The sequence below is a fragment of the Idiotropiscis lumnitzeri genome, chromosome 1 (assembly GCF_059441095.1).
Source record: "Idiotropiscis lumnitzeri isolate Australia: NSW breed Sydney's pygmy pipehorse chromosome 1, RoL_Ilum_1.0, whole genome shotgun sequence".
NCBI lineage: Eukaryota > Metazoa > Chordata > Actinopteri > Syngnathiformes > Syngnathidae > Idiotropiscis > Idiotropiscis lumnitzeri.
Window position 1 is genome coordinate 32,187,388 of NC_142391.1, and position 23,214 is coordinate 32,210,601.

Genomic DNA, 23,214 nt, shown 5'->3' on the forward strand with positions numbered 1-23,214 from the left:
ACGAAACAGCTCAACTTTCATTTATTTTTTTATTCCAGTTAAGCATGCACCAGGTATGTGAAGGCTAATCAGTGGTGTTTCATAATAGAGCTGTGCACACAATTTAACAGTAGTGCGATTGCTCTGTGGTTTGTATGGTCAAAGAACAATTGGCTATATGGTCTTCTAATTAGCATCGTGTTGATCCAGATAATGAGCAACATAATTCTGCTTGGAAACACTCGTCAAGGGATAGTCTCTCTTTCAAAACATGCCAGATGCGTGTTTGCTAACCACTGAAAAAATCCATCACTTAGCTTACAGAATATAGAAATTGAATAGAACCGTGACAGTCCACTGATGATAAGATGCTTTTTATATTTTCCCTGCTGTTGTCGTGATCCCTGCGCACAATCATTAAAAGAGAAAGCTGTGGTATAAAGACACGAGCACTCCATGCACAGGCCACCAAGAAAGCCTTGGATTTATACGACTGCAGCTGCAATGCGGGGCTACGAGGCATCTGAGGACCTATAAGAAAACCGCCCGGCATAGCTTGTAACCAGATCGGGAAATGAAATAAGGCAGTTTGCAAGAAATATTACTTGTAATTCACTATATGGATCATCATTATCATCATCCCGGGCATCCTCATCTCCAAACTGGACATTCTTAGCCTCCCGCTCCTCACAGGCACCGGGATTAAGAACTTTTTGACCAACAGACCCCAGGCGGGGACACTCAGCCCACCCGAACGCTGAGCACCAGTTCCCCTCAGGGCTGCGTGCTGAGCCCTCTCCTGTCCGCTCTCTAAACCTAAGGCAGCAGCCCGGCCCATGGAAACAACACCATCGTCAAATTTGCTGACGATATGACAGTGGTCGGTCGTTAATGAGGTGCATTAAGTGCATTTGCATTTGAATCAGATCTAGCAGAAAAATCGACAAAAATACCATGACAAAATATATTATTGTAGATAAGTGTAATTAGTTACAGAAACAGTACATCTGCCTATAACGGGCGAGCCGGCCGTGACGCCAGGGATATGTATGATTAATCCGATCAATGATCGATAGTTCCGGACTTTCTCAATCACATGCAATTTGATTGAGCTGTTGTTCCAATTAACAAGGTTATCTTGTTTAGTGTGTGACAGGTTACATGTTGAAGCAGTAGCCTTTTATCTTTTGTGTGCCTCTCAGTGAAGAAAAGGCTGATGCTAATGCTAAGCAACGTTGTTTTTCACAGGCTGAGAGAATGCAATCTGCCTCCTGGAAGATATACAGAATACACAATTTATTCTGCTATTAGTCGCCGCCTGGCCTAAGGAGATGATTTTCAAGCATTCCCATAGGCAGAACTTTATCAGAGCGGACATTTTCTATTTTGTCAAACTGAATTTAAAGTGCTGATGGAAAACCTGTTTGACCTTTAGACAAGGAGAGAATAAATATGAGAATTCATCTCGGGGAACTTATTCATTTTTACACAGAGCTAGCCGCGGAAGCGGGGCGGCCGCAGTTGTGAAGTAGAATTAGAGCGATTTGCATGTCAATTGTGTCTTTCAAGAACAAACAATGATGCCACCGAGTGTTGCCTTGAAGCAGTGACTCGTACCTCTGGGAGAAAATGTCTCTGTAGGGACTGCCGTGCTGCATGGCGATGCCGTAGCCGCGGTCCGGCGCATTGCTGCCCACCGTGTAGAAGGAGCAATCCTCATCGTTGTTGGCGACGTACTCCAGGACCGCCGCATCCCACACGAAGCCAAAGCGGCCATACTTCACCTGAAATAAAACATCGATGGCGTTTTAGAAAAGCCTGGCGCCTACGTCAAGACATGGGACATCTTTTGTGAGTGAATGATTGAAACATTTCTCGAGATAAGATGGATCGGGGGCTGCACACACATTCCAGACGGCCGCCAAGGACTAATTCATCACAGACAATATTTCATAAGCGCACCGCAGCAAGGTTATTCTTCTCTTCTGAGATAGCAAATTTAAATGGAAAAACAACTTCACAGCTTATCGCTCCCTCTCGACTCTAAATGCAGGAGTGTTATTGGCTTACTGGCTCACTTTATCTCCCCTTTGCGGGGTACGTGTGAAGTGATACCGCGACGGCTGAATCTTTTGACCAACAACATAGGCCTCAAATGTCGTACAAAGTATGGGTGACATCCAGTTCCACTTTGCGATAGATTTTGTTTCGGTTGTTATTAGAAGCTAAGGGCAAGCCTGTTCTGGTGTGATAATTCATAATCAGCATCTGTTCCATAATAGCCGACCGAGTTCGTTGTTGGCGCAGCCTCGTGGTAACATTAAACACACGTAATGTTGATGCATGCAGCCTACTAAAAAGTAAAGAAACCAACAACTCAGCGGTGACACTTTGATACCAATCCTCCAAACACCTTTATTTTCACTTGGTGTGTCATAAAGTTTAATGGTACTTTATGAAATTTTCAAAGCCTCTATGTGTTTGCTTACTGCATGTGTTTCACCTCAGTTGGCCTACGCGTGCCGACCGGTATCTGCCAACCGACAAGCACCTCTGATTGGATAATTTCACAGTCTGTAGTCCTGTGAAGTTGGCATGTGTGTGTTTAGCGGTTTCAGTGTGTGTGCGCAATAATTCACTGCAGGGCTTCAGAATGGACTTCATTCAACTCTACAACTTTTCAGACTAACTTGAAAGTGCTTTTTACTCTTTAAGAATAATTTCATGGCTTTTCAGTATTGTTCTGCAATTATTAAAAAAAGATAGGGAGCTGAATACTTCGGATTCCCAAAGAGCAAGTTTGAAAAGCTTTGTATGCACTGCCTAGAGATACAGAAATTAATTCAAATAAAAATGCAGATAAAGGAATTTGTTTTCTCCTAATACAACCATCAACGATCTCCGCTCAGAATACAAACCGAGATGGTCTAAAAATGTACAACACAATCCTGCACACTGTATCATTCTTGACTTCACATAACTGCGGAGGTTCTTGTACTGTCGAATCAGTGGCGGTTCTAGACCAAAAATATTCGGAAAAGGGGGGGGGGGGGGGTTCAGGTTGGATCCAAGGGTTTTGTCAAAGGGGCACCGTTTCAAACATGAACACACACACATGCGCTCTTGCTCTAACTCTCTCCACACATACACACACCCACCCACTCACACACTACAGTAGAAATTGCTTTGTTGGAATTATTCATTCATGGTATTTATTAATTGTCTTAAGCCGCTATTCCACTGAGTGGCGAACATTTGCGACTGTTGAGGAATGGAGCAAATCACATGTTCGCATAGGTCCAGTTCGAGGTCACAAATCGTGGCCAAATGTTCGCCCGATGTTTGCCAAAGGTTTTAGTGTTGATTTTTTTTTTCTTGTCACAAGGAACTTTTGAACATGTTCAAATACACTTGCGACAAGAAAAGGACAGGCCAATATCTGCCGAACGTCTGCCGAACATTAGCGACCTTGAACGAACCCTAACGAGAACGCGACATTTGCTAGCTTCTTTAATGCCATTCTTCATCGTAACAGTATATCAAGTCAGCCAGTGCTAAACTCATGACAATGACGCACTACAACACAAACCTTATGAAGGAATTGCTTAGTATCTACTCGGTGGGGCGGGGATGGAGGCAGACAGTAAAGGGGGCCAAGCCACTGCATAGAATAAATCATTCATACATTTTGATGAAGTCTGTTAAACAGCACTTTTCACAATTTCACTAAACAGTACTTGGTTGGCCTGTTTTGTACACATAATGATGACAATTAAAAAAAAAAAGTGTTTGTATGCAGACCATAATGTTTCCACCTTGCCTGGGGGGTTGTGCTCAACTAAGTGGCTTTCTAGCTGATTTCTTTTTTTTTTTTTTTTTATGGATCAGTTTTCAGCAACAGACTTAAGAATAAAATAGTCTTTTCACTGGATCCATTAAATAGCAGCAAGGTTGCAACATTCATTGTGATGCTTCTGAGATGAACTCATTATTTCACATTGATCAATGCAGGCGTTATACAAATTTCATTCCATTCTATATTGCTCTTGCCAATGTGTTTACCGGTACTGCTTTTATAACCTGAATAACAACAGATGGGAGAGGCTCATGTCCTTGAATCTTAAATACAGAGCAGCAGCGGTGTTGACGGCAGAAGGAAGAACATGTCTGTTACTGTAGGCTTTCTATTGAAGAGAACAACGTTTGGACACGCGCGGCAGCTGCCGAAGCCTTCCACTGCTCCAACAAAATACTGAACGTGACCAGGCGGCAGGGCATTTTCCAATGGGGTTATTTTGCAGGGTAAACTGTTGACATCCATGTTCGATCACCTGCTGCTGAGTTTACATCACGCTACAAAGCGCTTCAAATAAAATTTGCTCAACACCTGTGGTCTCTCGCAGACTGAATAAACAACATACCTGTTATTATGCCGCCACCTGCTACATGTCACATCTTTGACTGAGGCCACTTAAGAAGGCTTAACTATCGCTTCAGCATGCTGGCACGATTGTTGATGACTGAACTACGCAAATTAGAATCAGAACTGATTTTGAGTTCCTAAGTAGGAACTCTAGCACAGAACTAAAGTGGTGTACACATGTACTCACAATTGTGCTGCATTGGGGCTAAGAGGGGTGATGGCGCTGTAGCACTGTCAGAAATCTGTGTAGCTTAGTTAAGCCCCTCCAGCGTTTTATATAGAGCAGCAACTGGTTTCTGTTAATTGCTTGTTATGTCACATGTCGCTTGAGTCAGTCACCGCAGTGAAAATGACAAGGGAGAAGGGTTTCCAACTTCAATGGGAAGTTTAGGTAACAGTTAGCCGAGTGGTCTATATTCCTTCTTCTACTACTCAGTCTGGAAGCCCTGTAACAACAATATACTGCTTATCACAGGTCAGCCTTGGAACTAAGATCATTTGATTTGGGAGAGATTGGCTAATGTAAAAAAAAAATATCACAAAAAAAGGGTGAGTGTGTGCACCTCGTTTAACCTGAAACCCGTGAGTCCGTTGAACTACAATGTGCAACTGTTTAAAACAGTGGTTCTCAAAAGGCGATACGTGTACCGCTGGGGGTCCTTGACGGAACTCCAGGGGGTATGCGAGATTTCAAATAAGATAAAGAAACATGCAAAAATCCTTAAAAAAAATAATTATTGAATTAATTAAATGTTTCAGGAAATATATAAGGTCATTAAACAAATTTTATTTTCAGTAGGTTATTCAATTTCATTATTTAAAAACCCAGAATCTCCCCCAAACGAGAATGATTCGACCCAAATGGTCACGTGCCACCTCTCGTCACTTGAAGATACAAACAATGGAGTTGCGGTTCAAGAGTAAGTCTTTCAAACAAAACGGAGGCCCAAGTGTAAAAGGCCAAACCAGAGTCGGCAAAATTCCGGTTGTATGATGAAGATTATATTTTATTTGGATTTTCACCCACAAGTTGCAACAAAGCCGAGGCACTGTTTTTTTTTTTTGCTGTGGGGTGCAACTTGCTAACAGTTGCATGAAAGCCAGCACATATCTGCAGCACCATCTTAAGACAAAGCATGGATGTCACGTTGGTAACGAGAGCAAACTGAATTCAGATCATCTCAGGATGAGATGCGGGAGCAGTAGTTAAAGCCAAGAAGCCATTCACTATCGCTGTTGATTATTTTTTGGTGGACCAATACAAATGAAGTTTGAAAGGTTCTACAGTTTAAGAAAGGAGACGCTGATGGTATGTTTAAAGTCTTTTTTTTTTTTAACCCCAAAATGTTTTGCACTGGTTCAGGGGTACTTGGCTGAAAAAAATATTTCACAGGGGGTTACATTGTTGAAAAAAGGTTGAGAAGCACTGCTTTAAAACATGCATTAAGAATAGAACTGGACTCAGAGTTGGTGGTAATCCCACCTCAATCAAACAAAATCACCTTAAAATAGCTTTTATGAAGACTAACACGCAATTGTGCTGTCATTAAGTGTTTTGGGTGCAAACATTTTACATTTTCAAACCATGCCTGGAGTATACAGCAACATTTTTTAATCAAATGGATGCCCAAATTTATATTTGTGTAAGGCCATACTGTTTGCACTTAGTAGCATCTTGGGAGCTTTCAGCGCTTTTATTGTGTGGGCATAAGAACCAAGTTGACTTTTGCCTCAAGTGAACTGCTAAAAGTGTTGACTCCGAAGTCTTCACAGTAGCACGGCTGGAGTTGAGGCGAGGTAAACTTTCTGAAAACTCCCTCAAACCGCAACAACATGGCACCCAGCAGCTCGACAATACATCTACATCACACGAATCCTAATCGTTGCATCAGACCTTGTTTTCTCTCACGCAAATGACAACCTACTAACATCCATAATCACAAAATTGAAGGCGCTTCGGTGTCTCGCTTGCATTTCCATCACTCGCGTCACTCTTTTAATTTTGATCCTCTCCACCTGGGGAGCAGAGTAAATTAACGCAATCCTGTTTCTCTCTCGTTGTTTACATACTGGTTGTCTTGTTTGTCACTTTAAAATGATTTAATTTTTTTGGGGGGAGTTGCAGTGGTGTAGCTCATCTAATGAAGCAATAACAGCCCCGGACCATGAGCCTCGGTTATTGTTGCTGCAGTTTTTGATAGCTTTTGCATTGCATCGAAATACAGGAAGGGGTCAATGTACAACAATAACATATCTAACATATTTTCAAGACTATAAGTCGCTAATTTTTTCCTTGATTTTGAACCATGCGGCTAATACAACGGTGCTGCTTTTCTGTGGATTTTTCTTTCGCCTAAAGGGGCGCTCTATTGTTCAGAAAATACGCTAAATAAATCTTGATTTTTCTTTTTCTCTCGGGTCTGTTTTAATTAGCAAAGTTGTTGCCGTGTTAAAAGGCACTGTTTCAAGAATCTATTTATGTACCTTTATGTACATTCACAGTACAAACCCGTTCTGTACATGCAGTCAACAACTCATTTTTTCAACATAGAAAACTGCGACTTATAGCCTGGTGCGGCTTGTGTGTGTATATATATATATATATATATATATATATATATATATATATATATATATATATATAATTTTTTTTTCTTCAAAAAAGAGCTGCTGCGGCTTATATGCAGGTGTGCTTTATGGGCCGGAAATCACAGTGTATAGTTTTCGAAGTTGCAAATTGAAATTGTTTACACAACGCTGTAAGAATAGGCGATCCTGCAGCACAAAAAGACATCCATTTACCGTCATACTGTTTTCAATTTACTTGTTGAATATTTATAGCATTAAACAGTTTTTCATACAAATATTTACTATAATTATGACTTTACCACTGTATTATAAAACACACGGAATAGTAAACCTTTGTATTCACTGTATAGTGGAAGTACAACAAAATTGGAGTGCAAATTTTGTTAACAAAATAAAAAAATGAAATACTACATACACTATATTAAAACCAGACAAAAGTATTCAGTGCATAAATAACAGTAAGGCAGCATAGTTATTGTCCGTAAATGTAACTTTGTATGTAAAGTAGACATATTGCTTCATATTTTTGTTGTGGACTACAAAATGTAACCGCTTCAAAGGGAGACAATATAATGTAACCGTTCTATTAGCTGACTTTTAAAAATTTCCTCTCCCAAATTGCTACTATAGGTATTGCTACGACAATAACTATCAATCATCGAATAAAGCAAGTCTTGACATCCACGTTGATGTGAACTTTGGTAATATTTCTGAAGAAAACACATCCCTGTCACCGACTTGCACTAGTTTGAGAGGTGGTCATGACTGCCACAATATGGCGGCTGCTCTGAAGAAGTCCTCAAATTTGGTGAACACGAAATTTCTCCCAGCTAACCAGTGAATAAAGACAATGATCATCATCATTGAGCCATCCATAAATTAGGGACTGATTAAGAGTTTAAAAAAAATGGACAGGGATACTGCATCATAAAGAATTAAAAAGTTCAAAATAGTGACTTTTCAAGTATTTGCCCAATAAAGTCTGAACTTTAAGTCTACTTTGGCTTTGCGCCTGTTTGCCTGTCATCTTGCATCACTCCTTTATGACTTTGATTCATGTGATTCAGAGAAATAAGAGCAACATGAGACGCGTCAAAGAAAAGAGCAACTGCCCGGAGACACACTCGCATCGCGATATCTTCACATCTTGGGCCACAGAAGCATACGGCTCCAGCATTGCTCCCAAATTATTGCAACTTCTGCTGATTTCTTTTCAAACAACACCCTATCTCCCAACACTCACAGCGACTGCTCCTGATTCAAAAGCACACAGTGCAAGATCAAACCTCTTTTTCTACCTCCGAGCATCTTCCTAACCTCGCCTCTCCTTTGGATCATTTTCTCTTGCATCCCGCTGACTCTGCTGCTGCCTTTGTTTAATTCCAATTTAACAAATCAAGGGAGTACAGATCCCTCCCCGGTCGAATATTCCGTCAGGTTTCTAGAAACAAGCAGAGATTTGAATAAAAATTTGATTAGGGGCAAGCAATATCAATCAAGGCGCAGCAGAGACACAGTATGTCCCTTCGTGAGTCTCAGACCTACCATGCCTGGAGATCAATTTTGTCTTTGCCTTTGCTGTCAATCACTTTTTCCACTACTGGCCCCATCTCAATGTCTTATTTGTGACTTTTCTGATGCGGACCCCTATACTATGTTTGATAGGATTGTCTGACACTCAGCTGTGTGCGTGCCATATTCATTTCTTCCTATTTTGTACTTGTCCTCGTGTGTACTGGAAAGCAGGTGGTACTCAATTTCAAATATTAAAATGCATAAATAGTATTACATTTCCTCCCCACGCTCATCCGAGCTGTTATTGTCAGTTGCAATAATATTCCACTGCAGTCCTGAAGGTGGCGGTAGTGTGCATTACAGAGAAATTGTTCACAGTTTAACACTGTTTAAAGTTCAGGGTTGGAATCTATGACCTGGACTTCTTGTTTGCACTTTTCAACTTCTATGGGTTTTTTTCAGAGTACTGCAGCTTCCCCGCACAATCCAAAAACATGCATGCTCGGTTGATTGAGTAGGCGTGAATGGGAGCATGAATGATGATTGGCTGGTAACCAGTTCAAGGTGGACTCTGACTTTCAGCAAAGGCAGCTATAATATTAGATTTAGAAAAAACACTTTCAAAACCCACATTTGAAGGTCGCAACTGTGAGGAAACCATGGTAACCACTATTCCACCATGCTGCCAAATTTGCATTATTACAATTTTAGATGACACCTTAAAATACTGAAATCTTTATTTATCCTTACCCTACATTCCATTTCTGGTTCTATGATCACACTTTTCCTCTTTGCCAGCAAAAATTCAAAAGAGAAGCTAAAGACAATTGCAAAGTTAACTGTAAAAGATGAAGTCTCATGAGATCTGTTGAAGTCTCATAAATATCCTGCCCAACAGTGGTTTTGTGCAAACACACAAAAACAGACGATAAACACTCTTCTCTTGTCGGAGGTTACAATTATGATAAAACAAATGTTTAAAAAGCCAAGAAATTAACAAATAGATACTTGCAGCCCAATATAGGCGAATAATAGCCTTGTATGCAGGTGGCAACAAACCTCTTGAGGCATTCTGTCCGACTGCTCGCTCGAGTCGGCTCCATCCCCCCTGAGATTGCAATCTGACAACTTCTTCAATTGTCTTTCAATCCTTTTTTTTTTGGTTGGCTTTGTTGTTTAATTACCTTCATTAGTCGTCACCGTTTCTTCTGGAAGCGTGGGAATGTAAGAAAATATAAGTAAATAGATAAATACATCGACTTTTGTCACATCATATGCAAATGTTTGTTCAGACCCCCCGCTATGCCGACGGGAGATATGATAGTGGAAGTGAGGAGTAATTGGAGACAGATGTGGAAGACAGATCATCCGCCATGGATCAGTGAGCCAAAACCAAGATTCCAACCTTGATAGGATGCGGCAAGAAAATCATTAATTTTCTATTTTCTTTTCATCTTCCTTTTATTTGATTGTACTTCTTTATTTGTGTTTGCTTGCCTCCGCAAAGAACACACTGCTACATTTGAATTTGAATTGGAAATCTTAATTGATTCACATGTACGAGAATGTGCGTTTAGGGGTCAGGGTTCTTGAACGACTGCCTTGTTTGTATCCTGTTGCCTGGCAACAAGAGAAAAGTTCATCAAGAAACCAATCAGCCAACTAAGTAACCAATAGGGATATTGCCTTTTTCAAAATGGTTTTGTTACACACACACCTAATTCACTATTAGTGGAGCACGTAAAAACAAAATGTAAGGGAACGTACTATGGCAAACATACTTTTTAATTGGTTGTTTACCTGTCCACCCGTCAAGTGTGAAACTATGTAACCAATTAAACCCGTTGTTATCTGCTTTCTTCCATCAAGAAGTTTATGAGCTAGTTTCATCGCCTCTACTTTTGACTTGCTGTAAACTTGTCAACGCAGTGGCGGTGGGAAGTATTTGCGTCTTGAATTTGATTCTTTAGCTTTCGACTCAACATGAGACTGTCACTGTTGTGCTTTTCTTCTGGAATCTATTGTCAATGTTTTAATTTGTGTTCTAATTACCTGCTAATTTATATGACGGCATTTAAAAAGCGCTCCGTTACAGTTCCAGTGAAGTGCTGCTTCCACAAATAAAATGCTTTTATAGCTTTGAATGTTTGAAAAAAATCTTCACAATATTAACCATCAACTTGGCGTAAAAAGTACAAATCACATGATTGAAATCCTTCTGGCAGCACATTCTTTTCCATCACAAGCGACATTTAGGCTCCACCTCCAGTCCTGGGGCATTGTAAACAATCACCAATTGGTTTGAGACATGAAACTGGGTGTGTTAGGTATTCTGTCTGTCTGTCACTTCTATCCATCCCTCTGCCAATCTATCTAACCTTCTACCCATAAATCCATCTCCATTATGTCGAGCAACAATACTATAATTGTGATTTCAGCATACATTTCAAGTACGGCAAGTGCATATATTGAAACAATTAAGTGTAAAGTCTACACAAAAAGAGTGGAGTGCACAGCGAAGACATTCTTTTTCACTATGATTTAATGTAGTTGGAGAGCGGCCCAGGGTGATGAGACGGTTCTGTCCATCCATTCAACCATCAATCCCACTTTCAAACGCGCAAACCCATTTTTTTCCCCCAATGGCGATGCTCCCTAGCCCTGCCCACTCAGTCAGTCATTCACGCTGGCTCCACTAAAAGAGGCAAAAGTCAACCGTGTCTGTCACCTCGCCGCCCCCAACACGCAGGGCTGGCGAGCGACTTCAAGGTCGTTGCAGATTACAGAGCTGCTCGACCTCTCAGAGCTAATGACAGCAGACTGAAAAAAAACGGGGGCCGGGGGGTGTCTTGAAGTTTTTGCTGAGTGTCAAAAAAGATGAGCAGTGAATTAAAATGTCGACTTTGTGTCTCTCACTCCAGTGTCAGTCAAGCATATCTCTGCAGCACCACATTTATGATCATTTCTTTCCTAATGGAATAAGTTCGTCCGCAATAACTGACAAACTGTAGCAAGTCACATTGTGAGAGAGCGAGAGAGATGGACTCTGTGTCGGTCGGTCGTGATGAAGAGAGAGCTGAGCTGCAAGGTTCCTACCCTCATCAGTAGTGTACCTCTCCAAGCTGCTCCACCCCTACGCACCCGCCCGCTGCCTCAGGTCTGCGGACCAAATGTAACTGGAGGTGCCGAGGACTAAGCCCCCTCTCTGTCCACTTTTAAAACTTGTTTGAAGACACATTTTTATCCTTTAGCTTTTGACTCAACATGCAACTGTGACAGTACAGCTCTTCTTCTGGTATCTATTGTATATGTGTTTATGGGTTTTAATTTGTGTGCTAATTACCCACTAATTTATATGACACCATATGGAAAGCGCTTTATTACAGCTCCAGCTGTTGTGAAATGCGCTATATAAATAAAGTTGTTTTGTATTGCTCACACTTCTGCCCCCGCGACCCGACCTCGAATAAGCAGAAGCAAATAAATTTACTGCTGATGATTTTGTCGCACTCTATAAGTCTGTCTCACACACTTTTACTACTGATAGATGGTGGACCCTTATTGAATTGCCCACTGCTTTGCTGGAATGATGCCAAATCACTTGACGCGTACCCTTTGGCATGGGAACCAACCCCCAACTCCTGGGGGAGGGGTGCGTATTTTTGCGCAGCATCCTCAATCTTTCCAGTGGAATACATTCTGTAATGTTTGTTTTTGTTGGCCCTTGTGTAGTCAATAAAAGAGTGGAAAACAATTCATTGCGCCTTCAGGGACTCATAAAGTTTTTTTTCTTCTCCTGCTTCTTCGACTTTGAATCCATAATATCCACCCATGCGGGCTTTTTAAAGCCCTCCAGAAATAAAAGAGAGGGCTGTTAGCTGTAGCTTAAGGCTTCATGGGTGGAATAAAACATTGATGTGGGTGCAATGTTCCGCACACATCGTTTCAACAACACGCCAATGAGTCATGACCTCTACGAGACCTCACACAATGCCCCCCTCTACACACACACACACACACAGAGTATTAGGACCTGCCAAGTGGCAAGGGAACATTTCATTTGCAAAGTCCACTCGTCCTCGTCACATGGTCAGTGACTAGCTTCAATGGAACACCTGGCACACAAAAGCGCATGCACTCTGCAGTGTGTTAACATTCAGAGCTGGTCTGAGCTGGACTCTGAATGAGTGTTCATGGATCCTCGTAATCTGATTCATTCTGGGTTACGGTTGTTTTTAATCATTCCACTCCATCTGACTGCTACAATGGAACTGCCTGACCCACCCTGTATAGGTGGAAATGTTGAAACTACAGTATAGACAAAAAAAAAATGCTTTACCACTCGCACATTTGAACTTCTTAACACTGAACACAGACAAAAAATTCAGAAGATTGCACAGAAAAATGTGTATGTTTTATCGTGCCTGTTAGATTTTTTTTTTTGCTTTTAGGGGGCAGAGCAGAATGGCGTGACGTCTGATCTAAGCAAGTCCACGTGCGAGTGTCTGAATGTAGGATGCGGCTGACAGCATTTCCTATGTGAGAGTGATTGTTTTGTTTTGTTTTGCCTCTTTTCCCAGTGTTCCGTAAACAGCTGAGAAGTGAATCGACGACTTTGTCTGTCCTTTCCCATATGCAGTCAAGTGGGATACACTGCGGTCATCTACGACCATGCTTTGCTTGTTAATTCTTATTATAAGGTCTGCACGGGATACGTAGCCATCATTCTGAACCCCTTTTTGTTCTTAAAGACAACTTGATTCCTTTTGTGCGCACATAAAGAGATATTTCACCGCCTCTCAACTATACTCTCATATCGGTTTCTCGACTTGAGATTTGAAGGCGTGTCTTTGACGGATTATTTGTATTGTGCTTCCAATGATAGCATCACACTTCTACGCAGCAGAAAGCAAAACATTCAATCATAAAATAAAAAGTCCATATCGGAAATTCACACACAGCCGCGGTTACTAAAGAGCATGTGAGAGGCGAAGATGTAGTTCTCTCTCTTCACCTGCATCACGTTTTCCCTTCTACCTTTATTGAAGGTCGTAAGTGAAACGGCCGAGGTGGATCACGCAAGGTTTTGGCTGGGGTGTGATGTTGGCGTGCCTCTGTGCGTAGAGGGGTAATGAAAATGCAAATCAACTTGGACTGCATTGACTTGTTGAGGCCAAATGGGCCAATAAGAAGCTCGGCGAGGTGATTTGGAAGCACTTTGATGGTGTTTGTGATCCAGCTGGGATGCGTGCCTGTGTATTAAAGGTCACGACTTCTCTCTGTGAAATGTGTCTTCCAATTTAGGAGTGAACTTTAAGGATTCGTGTTTCTCAGGGGGATGACGGAATGGCACTCAGTAGTGCGCAGACAATGCTGCCAAACAATCATTTAAAAATGGCAATTCATTGTACACCCTCATGGATAGCCACCCCTGCAAAATGTCATGAAGATTCTTAAACAAAAATCCTCAGCATGACCACAATTCACCATTAAGAAATTAACCTATTCATGTTTTCCTTTTGTGTGTGTCTCATCCTTAGCTATTGACTGTAAAAAAGAACTCAGTTTTTTCCATTTCTTTTCTCTGTTCATTCTGTAAGTATTAGCCTTACACTGGACAATCAGAATGCATATTACAGGTGCGTGAAAGCCTGATATAGGAACTTCCTAATAGCCTCCTTTGCCTTAGTAAAGTATTTGTACCAATAGATGGTGCTACGCTCCTTACAATATGCTGTTTGTGCGAGATGTTTGAGCTGGCTGATTGCCAGTCGCAAAATATTGCAAAGTGACCAGCTCTGTCATTGACCAGGACTACGCCGCCGATCCTCAGCTAGCTGTTATCGGATGATGAAAAAGCAACGCTCCGAGAGAAAGTTTTCCTGGTGAGACAGCAGGTTTAGGAGCAAACACTGAAGAGCATTCATCGTATTATGTCCTCAGATAAAAACGGGCCGTTCAATTAACATGAGTAACATGCATAAAATAAATGTATCTAATGTTAGAAGTTTCTTTATATTGAAAACCAGAACGGAATTTGTACTGTATGATTTCTCCTCTACAAGCAGCGTCTATGCATCTAATTTGACAGATACAGCTTGAAGCCTTTTCCTTGCCGACAGCTCAGACGGATGAATTTACTTTAATGATGAGCCTCACATAGCTCAGTGACATTTTGGGCATTTAGTGTCTCGTGAAGAATACAGTCATTTTGCTTAGAGATAGCCGCCGTGGCAATAAGCTCGTTGAAGAATTCAAAATTTTACGAGTAAAATTCTATAATTTTAGGGTAATAATAACCTATTATAATCCTAAATAAAACTCACCATTAATTATATCTCGATCCTGTTCTTAAACATTTGCAATGAAAATATCGGAAATTATAATATGAGCCAAAAGACATTATCAGAATTAAACAGTATTAATTTTACAATAATAAAGTCAAAATTTTCTCAGAATATATCCGTACTATATGATCTAAACGTCATCATATTACACAATTACATTCGTCAAGGAAGGTAAAGTCATAATTATATGGCATAGAAAACATGATTGCGATTATATGCTTAAAAAAGTTGCAAAAAAATCTATATATCTTTTACTAGTGGATACTGTATTCGCCAGGGCGGCGACTCAAGCCTATGATCCCAAAACACTTTCATATAATTTACTTGCAATCTTAAGCATAAAAATAAATGGCTTATGGATTTTTTGAATTGTGGGAGGACGGGGGTGGTGCATTTGAAAGTGCATTCACATTTACTTGCACATGTAGCAACTCTTTGTACCTTCCACTAACAACCCAGGCTAAACTTAACTCCTCCCTGACAATAAGATTTTAGTCTCTAAGTTGTAACACATCAACACTTCTTAGACAACAATTGTTTCTTTGCTCTTTGGCATCATCTTGTGGCCTTTTGGAGTGCTATTTAAAAAATAAAGCACAAAAAACACAGATAGGTACAGATGTGAAGTAAATCGCTAATTGGCGTGGGTTCATTGTATATGCTCATCCCTAATAATATCTGTACTCACTGCACCCTCATTACAAAGTTAAAGATGAAGTAAAGCGAGGCTTATGAGATTTTTGCCTTGTGGTTTCCAGACAGACCAAGCAAATGTGACTGGAGTCACATTATTGATCACATTAGGATTCATTTTTCTGGTTTGACTTTTCCTTTTATGTCTTTGTCAAACTTTTTTTTTTTTTTTTTTTGCGTGTGTGTCAGACGCCACACTCCCTTCGGCCTGGCTCGCCGACGCCTTCCTCCGCGCCATGTGATGTATGGCTAGGTGTGTTTTTTCCAAAAAGTCCATTAGTAGCTGGCACCGGGCCGTTACCTCCTCCACAGACACAGATAAAGACGCCTGGCGTGGCTGCCCTGTGAGCCACGAGGAAATGAGAGGACAGAGAGCGAGTGGCGAAGGGAAAGATGGATGCACTGCAGGAACACCTTGACCGTGGCTCTGAGCCCAGCAGTGAGAGAAGAGAGGAGTGGTAAATGGGAAGATGATGAAAACAAAAGAGAGATGACAGCACAAAGGAGGAGAGAAGGCTTCGAGAAAGTGAAGACAAATGAGGGCACAAGACGGACTTTGTGTAGGATATTGTCCCAATAGAAACTTCCTCGTCCATTCTTCTTTTTCATACTTTTTATCTCGGGAATTAAGATAGCTATCGAATGCTTCGCCTTCGGTCAGGCTAGCGGATTTCTTATCTTACAGTCGAGGCCATCGTGTCTCAAATTAATCCTGTTGTCAAACATTGCCAATAAGGCTCATTGTGTAGTCTATTGGACTAATTACATTACTGCGTCCTGCCTCGTTTCAGCCCCCCCCAAGACAAACCAAGTGTGTTATCTCCCATGCTTTGCCAAATAGTGATAACTAATCTTATAACTCTATTTATATATTTTGGAGCAATAGCTGGACTCGAAAAAGAGAAATAAGGCAAAGACATTCAATCTGTTGATAGGCTGTGTAAATGCGTTAAGCAAAAAAAACACACATCCAATTTCCACAAAGGTTTGTCTGATGGCTGGTGAAAATCTGGTAGAATTTGCAGATACAGGATAGTTTTTTTTTACCCATTTGAAAACAAATACAGATACTAATTGAATAAAGTCGAATGATTTAAATCTGAAAGATTTAAAACTACGCCTGGAATAGTAGCAGCAAAATGTCATTTTATTACATGTATAGAGTTGTAATATTTTGAGCATAAAGTCGGGGGAAAAAATTACCATCGTAAATATATTACAACTTTAAAGGAAAGCTTGTTTGAACTTAACATAAATAGGTAAGCACGTAAAAATGACATCAGTACTAAAATTCATCCTGCTAAAAGACTTTGTAGGAAAGTTTTTTTTGCGATGAGATTTAGGACAAATTGGCACGCCGCCTTTTGTTTTTTTTTTTCCGTCACAGCTGTCCACGTCACAGCAGGGAGGCAAACTCTGCAATATTGCTCGCTTAGTCAGTTAGGTTGTCTGAAACGACTGATCGCCACCAAAATTCAAATGCACATTGCGATTCTTGTCCACTTCAACCAATATCAGTATATTCTATCAAAAGTAAATTCATATGAGCAACAAACCAGGATCACTGCCACAAATGAAAAACCACCGTGCCAGTCGCTTCTCCACTTACCCAGACTGAAGCGGTAGCGACTGGTTGTAGTTTTCGGACTTTAGCTCCGCTTAAGTTTTGTTCAGTCTCAGGAGGCAGCTGGTGGTTGGCAGGTGTGGATCTTTTCCACCATGGCTAATAGCCACTGCGGTGGTGTTAAAAGTAACAGCAATGCTCAAGGCAGCAATTAGCTTTTGGTCAATAAACAGCACAACAAAGCACTCACCGTTCAGATTTGCGGATCTTTGCTATCGAGTACATTCGGGTCCGTCACCGCTAGCAGACATCAGCGTCACAGTGCGAGTGGTCATTTATTTTGGATAAACACTTTATCATTGACAACCCCTGGAAGTTTTTTTAAGTTCCGCGTCGCCTTTTAGGGGCTGCTTCAGGAGCGTCAATGTTTGTTATTGAGCAAACTATCCCCTGAATGGCCTTGGAGAAGGAAAGGAAATCAAGCTAACGCTTATGGATGACGTACAATGTAATCAGGAAAAATATCTTCATTGTTGGAAATTAATATGTAATATTTCGAGAAGAAATATACATTTTGAGAGAATAATATAATAGAACGAAAAAAATATTTAACTGTAAAATTATTAGTGAAAAGTTCTAACATGAGGATTAAAGTAATTATTAGGAGAATATTTTTTAAATATTACAAGAATGAAGTCAGGAGCAAGAGAATTGAATCATTATGTATTACGTGAAAATAAAATAAAGTAGTTGTTTTGAGAAAATAGTTGATAGAAATATTACAAGCGGCGGCACGGTGGCCGACTGGTTAGAACGATGGCCTCACAGTGAGAGACAGCATCGGGCGTGGGTTCAATCCCAGCTCCGGCCATCCTGTGTGGAGTTTGCATGTTCTCCCCGTGCCTGCGTGGGTTTCCTCCGGGTGCTCCGGTTTCCTCCCACATTCCAAAAACATGCATGGCAGGCCGATTGAACACTCTAAATTGCCCCTAGGTATGAGTGTGAGCACGGATGGTTGTGCGTCTCTGTGTGCCCTGCAATTGGCTGGCAACCAGTTCAGGGTGTCCCCCGCCTACTGCCCAAAGATAGCTGGGATAGGCTCCAGCACCCCCCGCGACCCTAGTGAGGAGAAGCGGTACAGATGATGGATGGAATATTACAAGCAAAAGTGTCAAGAATAAGGCGGAGAAAAAAGTTTTAACGTTATGAGAAAAAGTTCCAATTATACAAGAGTAAAATCATAATACTGAAAAAAACCTCACTATTTCCTGAGAATGGAGTCACAATATTATGAGGAAAGAAATAATGTTTCATTTTTGGATATAAAATTATTTGGGCATACAATACATAGCAACGGAAGACGTCTCGCTGTTAAATGAATCGTTTTCATCGAGGGCAACGGCTGGTTAGAAGGTTTGGCTGAGGGCCACTTTTACAAGCACTGAGCATTAAGCGGGGCCATTGCAGGTTTATAGACGCCATCAAATATTCTGCGATTTCATCTCTTAAAATGTTGGGTTGGGGTCTGAAAGATGGGCTGTGTGTATTGGACAGAACACACAAAAACACTCAAAGGGACTTTAAACAAACCATTTGATGATAAGCAGGTCCATGTAAAGTTTGTGAGAATGCAAATGGAAATAACACTTTTCTATTAAAATATGCAGATAATATATGCACTCCCCTCACACTCCATTCTCTCTCTTAGTGATTGTGTTTCACTCCCTTCCCCATCCCGCTAATAAATCATAGCAAAATACAAGTCAGATAGAGTGAAGTACCCCAGGAGGAAAACACTGCGTTTATACCATTTCTGAATTATCTCGGCCAGGCTCTCTTGATAAGCCCAGTCTAGTCTGTTTTGGAAATATACAAAGTTGTAATCGTTGAAAAGATGCACAAGCATATCTGCACAATCCCAACTACAGTTAATTAATTACACAGACTGTAAGAGATGTGTCACATGCTGTAATTATTACAAATGTAAGAGGCACTTTAAGTAGTAGTTTTAGAGAGTAAAATGTGGGAGAGGCAGTGAAAACAGATGACAAATCAGCACTAAAAAGAAGACGCGCCAGCTACCAACAGCAAATTAGGCTCATCGAAAGGGAAGTTTGACTAAATGCATTTAATGTGAAATCTGCTACATTGAGTAGACCCCGGGGAGAGTATTTCTCCCAACAGAGGTTTGTGGGTGCTGTCTAAAAAAGAACAATACGTTGGCAATGGGAAGTTGCGCTACATCAGGGGTGCCCACACTTTTTCAGCATGCAAGCTACTTATAAAATGACCAAGGAAAAATGATCTACCTACTATAAAAATGCAAATTTATAGAGCGAGAGAGAGAGAGAGAGACTAAGAGAGAGAGAGAGAGACTAAGAGAGAGAGAGAGAGACTAAGAGACTGAGAGAGAGAAAGAGAGAGAGACAGAGAGAGAGAATGTTGTCTGAAAAATGACTACTGTCCTGACAACTGGCTTCTTAATTTCTTCACCTTTCTCTTCCTCAGCTCGCTTTTCGGCGGAAAGTCTGTATCATAGTTTACATGAACAGTCCGAAAATCCCGCTCCACATTTCCATTCTGTGGTATTGCGATGGTAGACTGGCAGATGACGCAAACGTACTTTGAAAATGTCATCGTGAAAAACAACTCCTCCTCCCGTTCCGTATTAAAGTGATATGTTTTTGTCTTCTTACTTGGTCCAGCACCCCCACTCATGTTTATACCCCCCTTGAGTTCAAGAGAATAAAACGAGGGCTTAAAATTGGAGGTAACCAACTCGCTAGCTTGTTAGTTGTGCTGCACTTAGCACCGTTGTTTGCGCATGCGTGGTGACCCATGTGTCAGGTGTCATCTGACTGAGTGCCCCGTATCAATCACATGACGGATAATGATGGGCTGACGTCTATTTTTTAATGTCATGCGATCTACATACTACCTTTGCGAACGACTGGTCGATCGCGATCGACGTAATGAGCACTCCTGCGCTACATCGACAATATGGCACAAATTCTCTATCTGCTTAATATCACGCTGCATTTGGAACAGGAGTTCAAAACATTACGAGAGAAAGGAAGATATGACAAAGTAATTTGGGCCGTTTTAAGTCGGAGATGAGTTAGAACGCAGAGAGTTGATCCAAATCCAACAAAATTCATAATAAGCAGACTTCTGGCTCGCCTTTTCTATTGGCTTTGTTTATTTTAAACAGCAAACAATGTCGCTCACTAGAGCAGCGATCCCATCCCATCTCATCTCCAGCAGTGATGTGCTGGTTTCCCGACTCCCTTTTCCCGAGTCTCCATTTTGACACAAATCACTGCCTTATTCGAAAATACCTCATCAATATTTACAATCTGCCGCTTCTTCAAAAGGAAGCCTTGCCTCTCGCTTTCTGCTCCTTTACGTTCGTCGTTAGCCCAAATTTGAGTCTCAACACAGGAACGCAGTCATCGCACGCACATAACCAGAGGATTGTAACAGCGGGGAAATATGTTTGCTGTTTGGGCTCGTTGTGTGGAATTCTAATGAGCTATCACACTCTGCAGGAATGGGAGTTTTCGCTCTCACAGATTCTTCTTTTTCTTCTTCCATCTGCCGTCAGGGTGATTTGCACTTGTAGAAAAGAGAAATGCCAAAAAGGCATTTGGTCTTAGCCAAGGCCGAATTATTGCGGAGGATATTGTGCACGGTCGTAATCAGGAGCAGTGACAGATGTATATCAAGGCGGCTTTCGGCAGAGATTTCACTGGCGTCCAACATAAAGCATTACAAACAATATAAATAAGATGCTCATTTTCATGAATCAAATCAGAGTCGTCGCTTCCGATTTAAGTTGAGAAACGCCAGATATCCTTCAAAATTAACCTTTGTTCATGACAAGGCTCAAGCGGGATTGGGGTCTCTGGTACTGTCGCAGCAACACAGATGGCCACTGTGCGGCGTAACCTTGGCAACTTGGATCGATGGCTCAATGGCAGGAGGATGCGTTTAAAAGGACGGTGACAGTGACACAAGCAAGATAAGCGTGCCCATGCTGGGCATTGAATTGTCTAAATTCAAAGATTGACTGGCGACCAGTCCAGGGTGTAACAGACCTCTCACTCAGAGTCAGCTGGGATCAGCTCCAGGTTAGGAGCGCCCAAAATGAGGACCAGCGCTCGACAAAAATTGACGAATCCCTTTATCCGATACACTTAATGACGTGTCCGGCGAGTGTTTATCACTTATAGCACGGGTATGTTAATTCAACTTTTTTTACGTAGTGCATTTGCATATAACATTAGTGACTCACTTGTCCCGTGTTAAACTTAATTTTGTGACAAGTCCATTTGCCTTTCCCATAATGTACCCTTTATCACCATCTGCCCATTTAGCATAATGACTTCAGAAATTATGATAAAAAAGTGCCGTCATTTCTTCACCTCTGCTACATAAATTTGGACACCGTGAGTCAGGAGCTGTATAATGTGACACTATAAGCATTCACCAATTTGGCAGAATGGCTACGGTGATCAGGAAAAAGATTAGACCAATTCCATAGCGACGCCTAATCATTCAAGACTTGTTGGAATCCAGCGGTTGGGGTTGAGGGAGGGATTGTGTTCAGCGTGCAATCGTACCCTATAAAAAGGGATGACGGAGAAGTTGAAATGAGGTGTCAAATGCAAATAATTACACAAGACAAACTGAAAACATCATTCTGATACTCCTAAATAAACTATTAAAATATTTAGCACAGCATAGAAAATGTGTGCACAAGAAAAGAGTTTCCCTCTTTTACTACCATGCAAAGTGCTTGTACTGAAAGGAAAAAGAGAAACAACAATTACATATTGACGAAAGGTGGTGATTTATCCAAAGATAGCAAATTAAAAATTACTGCACCTGAATATTTCTCGATTCTGCATTTGGAGATTTTTTTGCTGAAAAACTCGTTTATTTGCTGTTCGCGGGCTCAGCCCGAAGCCTTGCTCCTATTTGTTCGGCCTTTTTGGCACATAAGTAAATCGGTGACTTGAGCTAGGTAGACGATCCTAAACTAACGGTTTTCCTGGCTCTGCATCTTTTTATCTATCTGCACCTTGCACACCAGTTGGAAACTGTTAAAATCATCGATGTTGTGATATGCCTTAATGTGGCCGTTGCTACACAGTTGCTATGGTCTTTTATGCTCTGGTCTTTTATGATGTCATGTTGGCTTGATTCCTTGAGTATTTAAGAGCAAGTTATTCAGAGACACATCGTCAGTACGTCAAGCTTTCTTCGTGTGAGGATGTCAGCCATTTTCCATGTGTTCTGAATCCAGGCCTGCTTGTTAGTACTTGGAATTTTGTATATAAAGACTTTTACGTCGCCACCTCCGTCTCCTGTCTGCTTTTGGGTCCAAACCCCACTCCACACGTGACAGCACGTACTGACCATCATGGACCCAGCAGACCCGGAGGACCAAATCCACCGCGCCATGAGGGCACAAGGGGCACTGCTCGGCCAACACGACCAAATCCTGAGGGAGGTTATGGAATCTATTCAGATCCTCTCCAACACCGTCAACTCATTGACTACCCAGATGGCATCCAGCGCCCCACCACAATCGTCATCACCCACTCCGGCCCACACGTCCAATCAAGGAGTGACCGACTCATCCGCTACTGCTGTGCCTTTTCACCGTGAACCCAACATTCCGCCACCTGAACATTATTCTGGGGAGGTAGGAGCCTGTGGCCAATTCCTAGTAAACTGTTCCTTGGTTTTTGAGCAACAACCTAGCGCTTTTTTGGATGATCGCGCCAAGCTGGCCTATGTCATTAACTTGCTTCGGGGAAAAGCAGGGAAGTGGGCCAATTCCTTGTGGGAGTCAAAGTCAGTAACATTGAGATCATTTTCTGCTTTTTCTGAGGAGATGCGCAGAGTCTTTGATCAGCCCTTCCGTACCGAGTCTTCAGGCAAACGACTATGGGCATTACGTCAGGGCTCGCAGTCAGCTGCAGAATATGCCATAGAGTTCAGGATTTTAGCCTCTGAAACAGGATGGAATGAGGCAGGACAGAGAACAGCCTTCGTTTGCGGACTGTCCGAAGAGCTTCAAGATGAACTGTCTACAC

The 23,214-nt window shown here is 41.5% G+C and overlaps 1 protein-coding gene across 6 annotated transcripts in view; it reads right to left on the reverse strand.

Annotated features, from left to right (window-relative positions):
- grid2 (glutamate receptor, ionotropic, delta 2) overlaps positions 1–23,214 on the reverse strand; it is a 444,752-nt gene that overhangs the window by 39,245 nt on the left and 382,293 nt on the right. For all 6 annotated transcript variants that reach the window (XR_015843122.1, XR_015843125.1, XR_015843126.1 and 3 more), the window contains exon 14: positions 1,597–1,763. Coding sequence is in view for 2 of the 6 variants with exons in the window: in XM_088295450.1 (XP_088151576.1) it covers positions 1,597–1,763 (167 nt within the window). In the remaining 4 variants the exon portion in view is untranslated. The remainder of the gene's footprint in view (positions 1–1,596; positions 1,764–23,214) is intronic.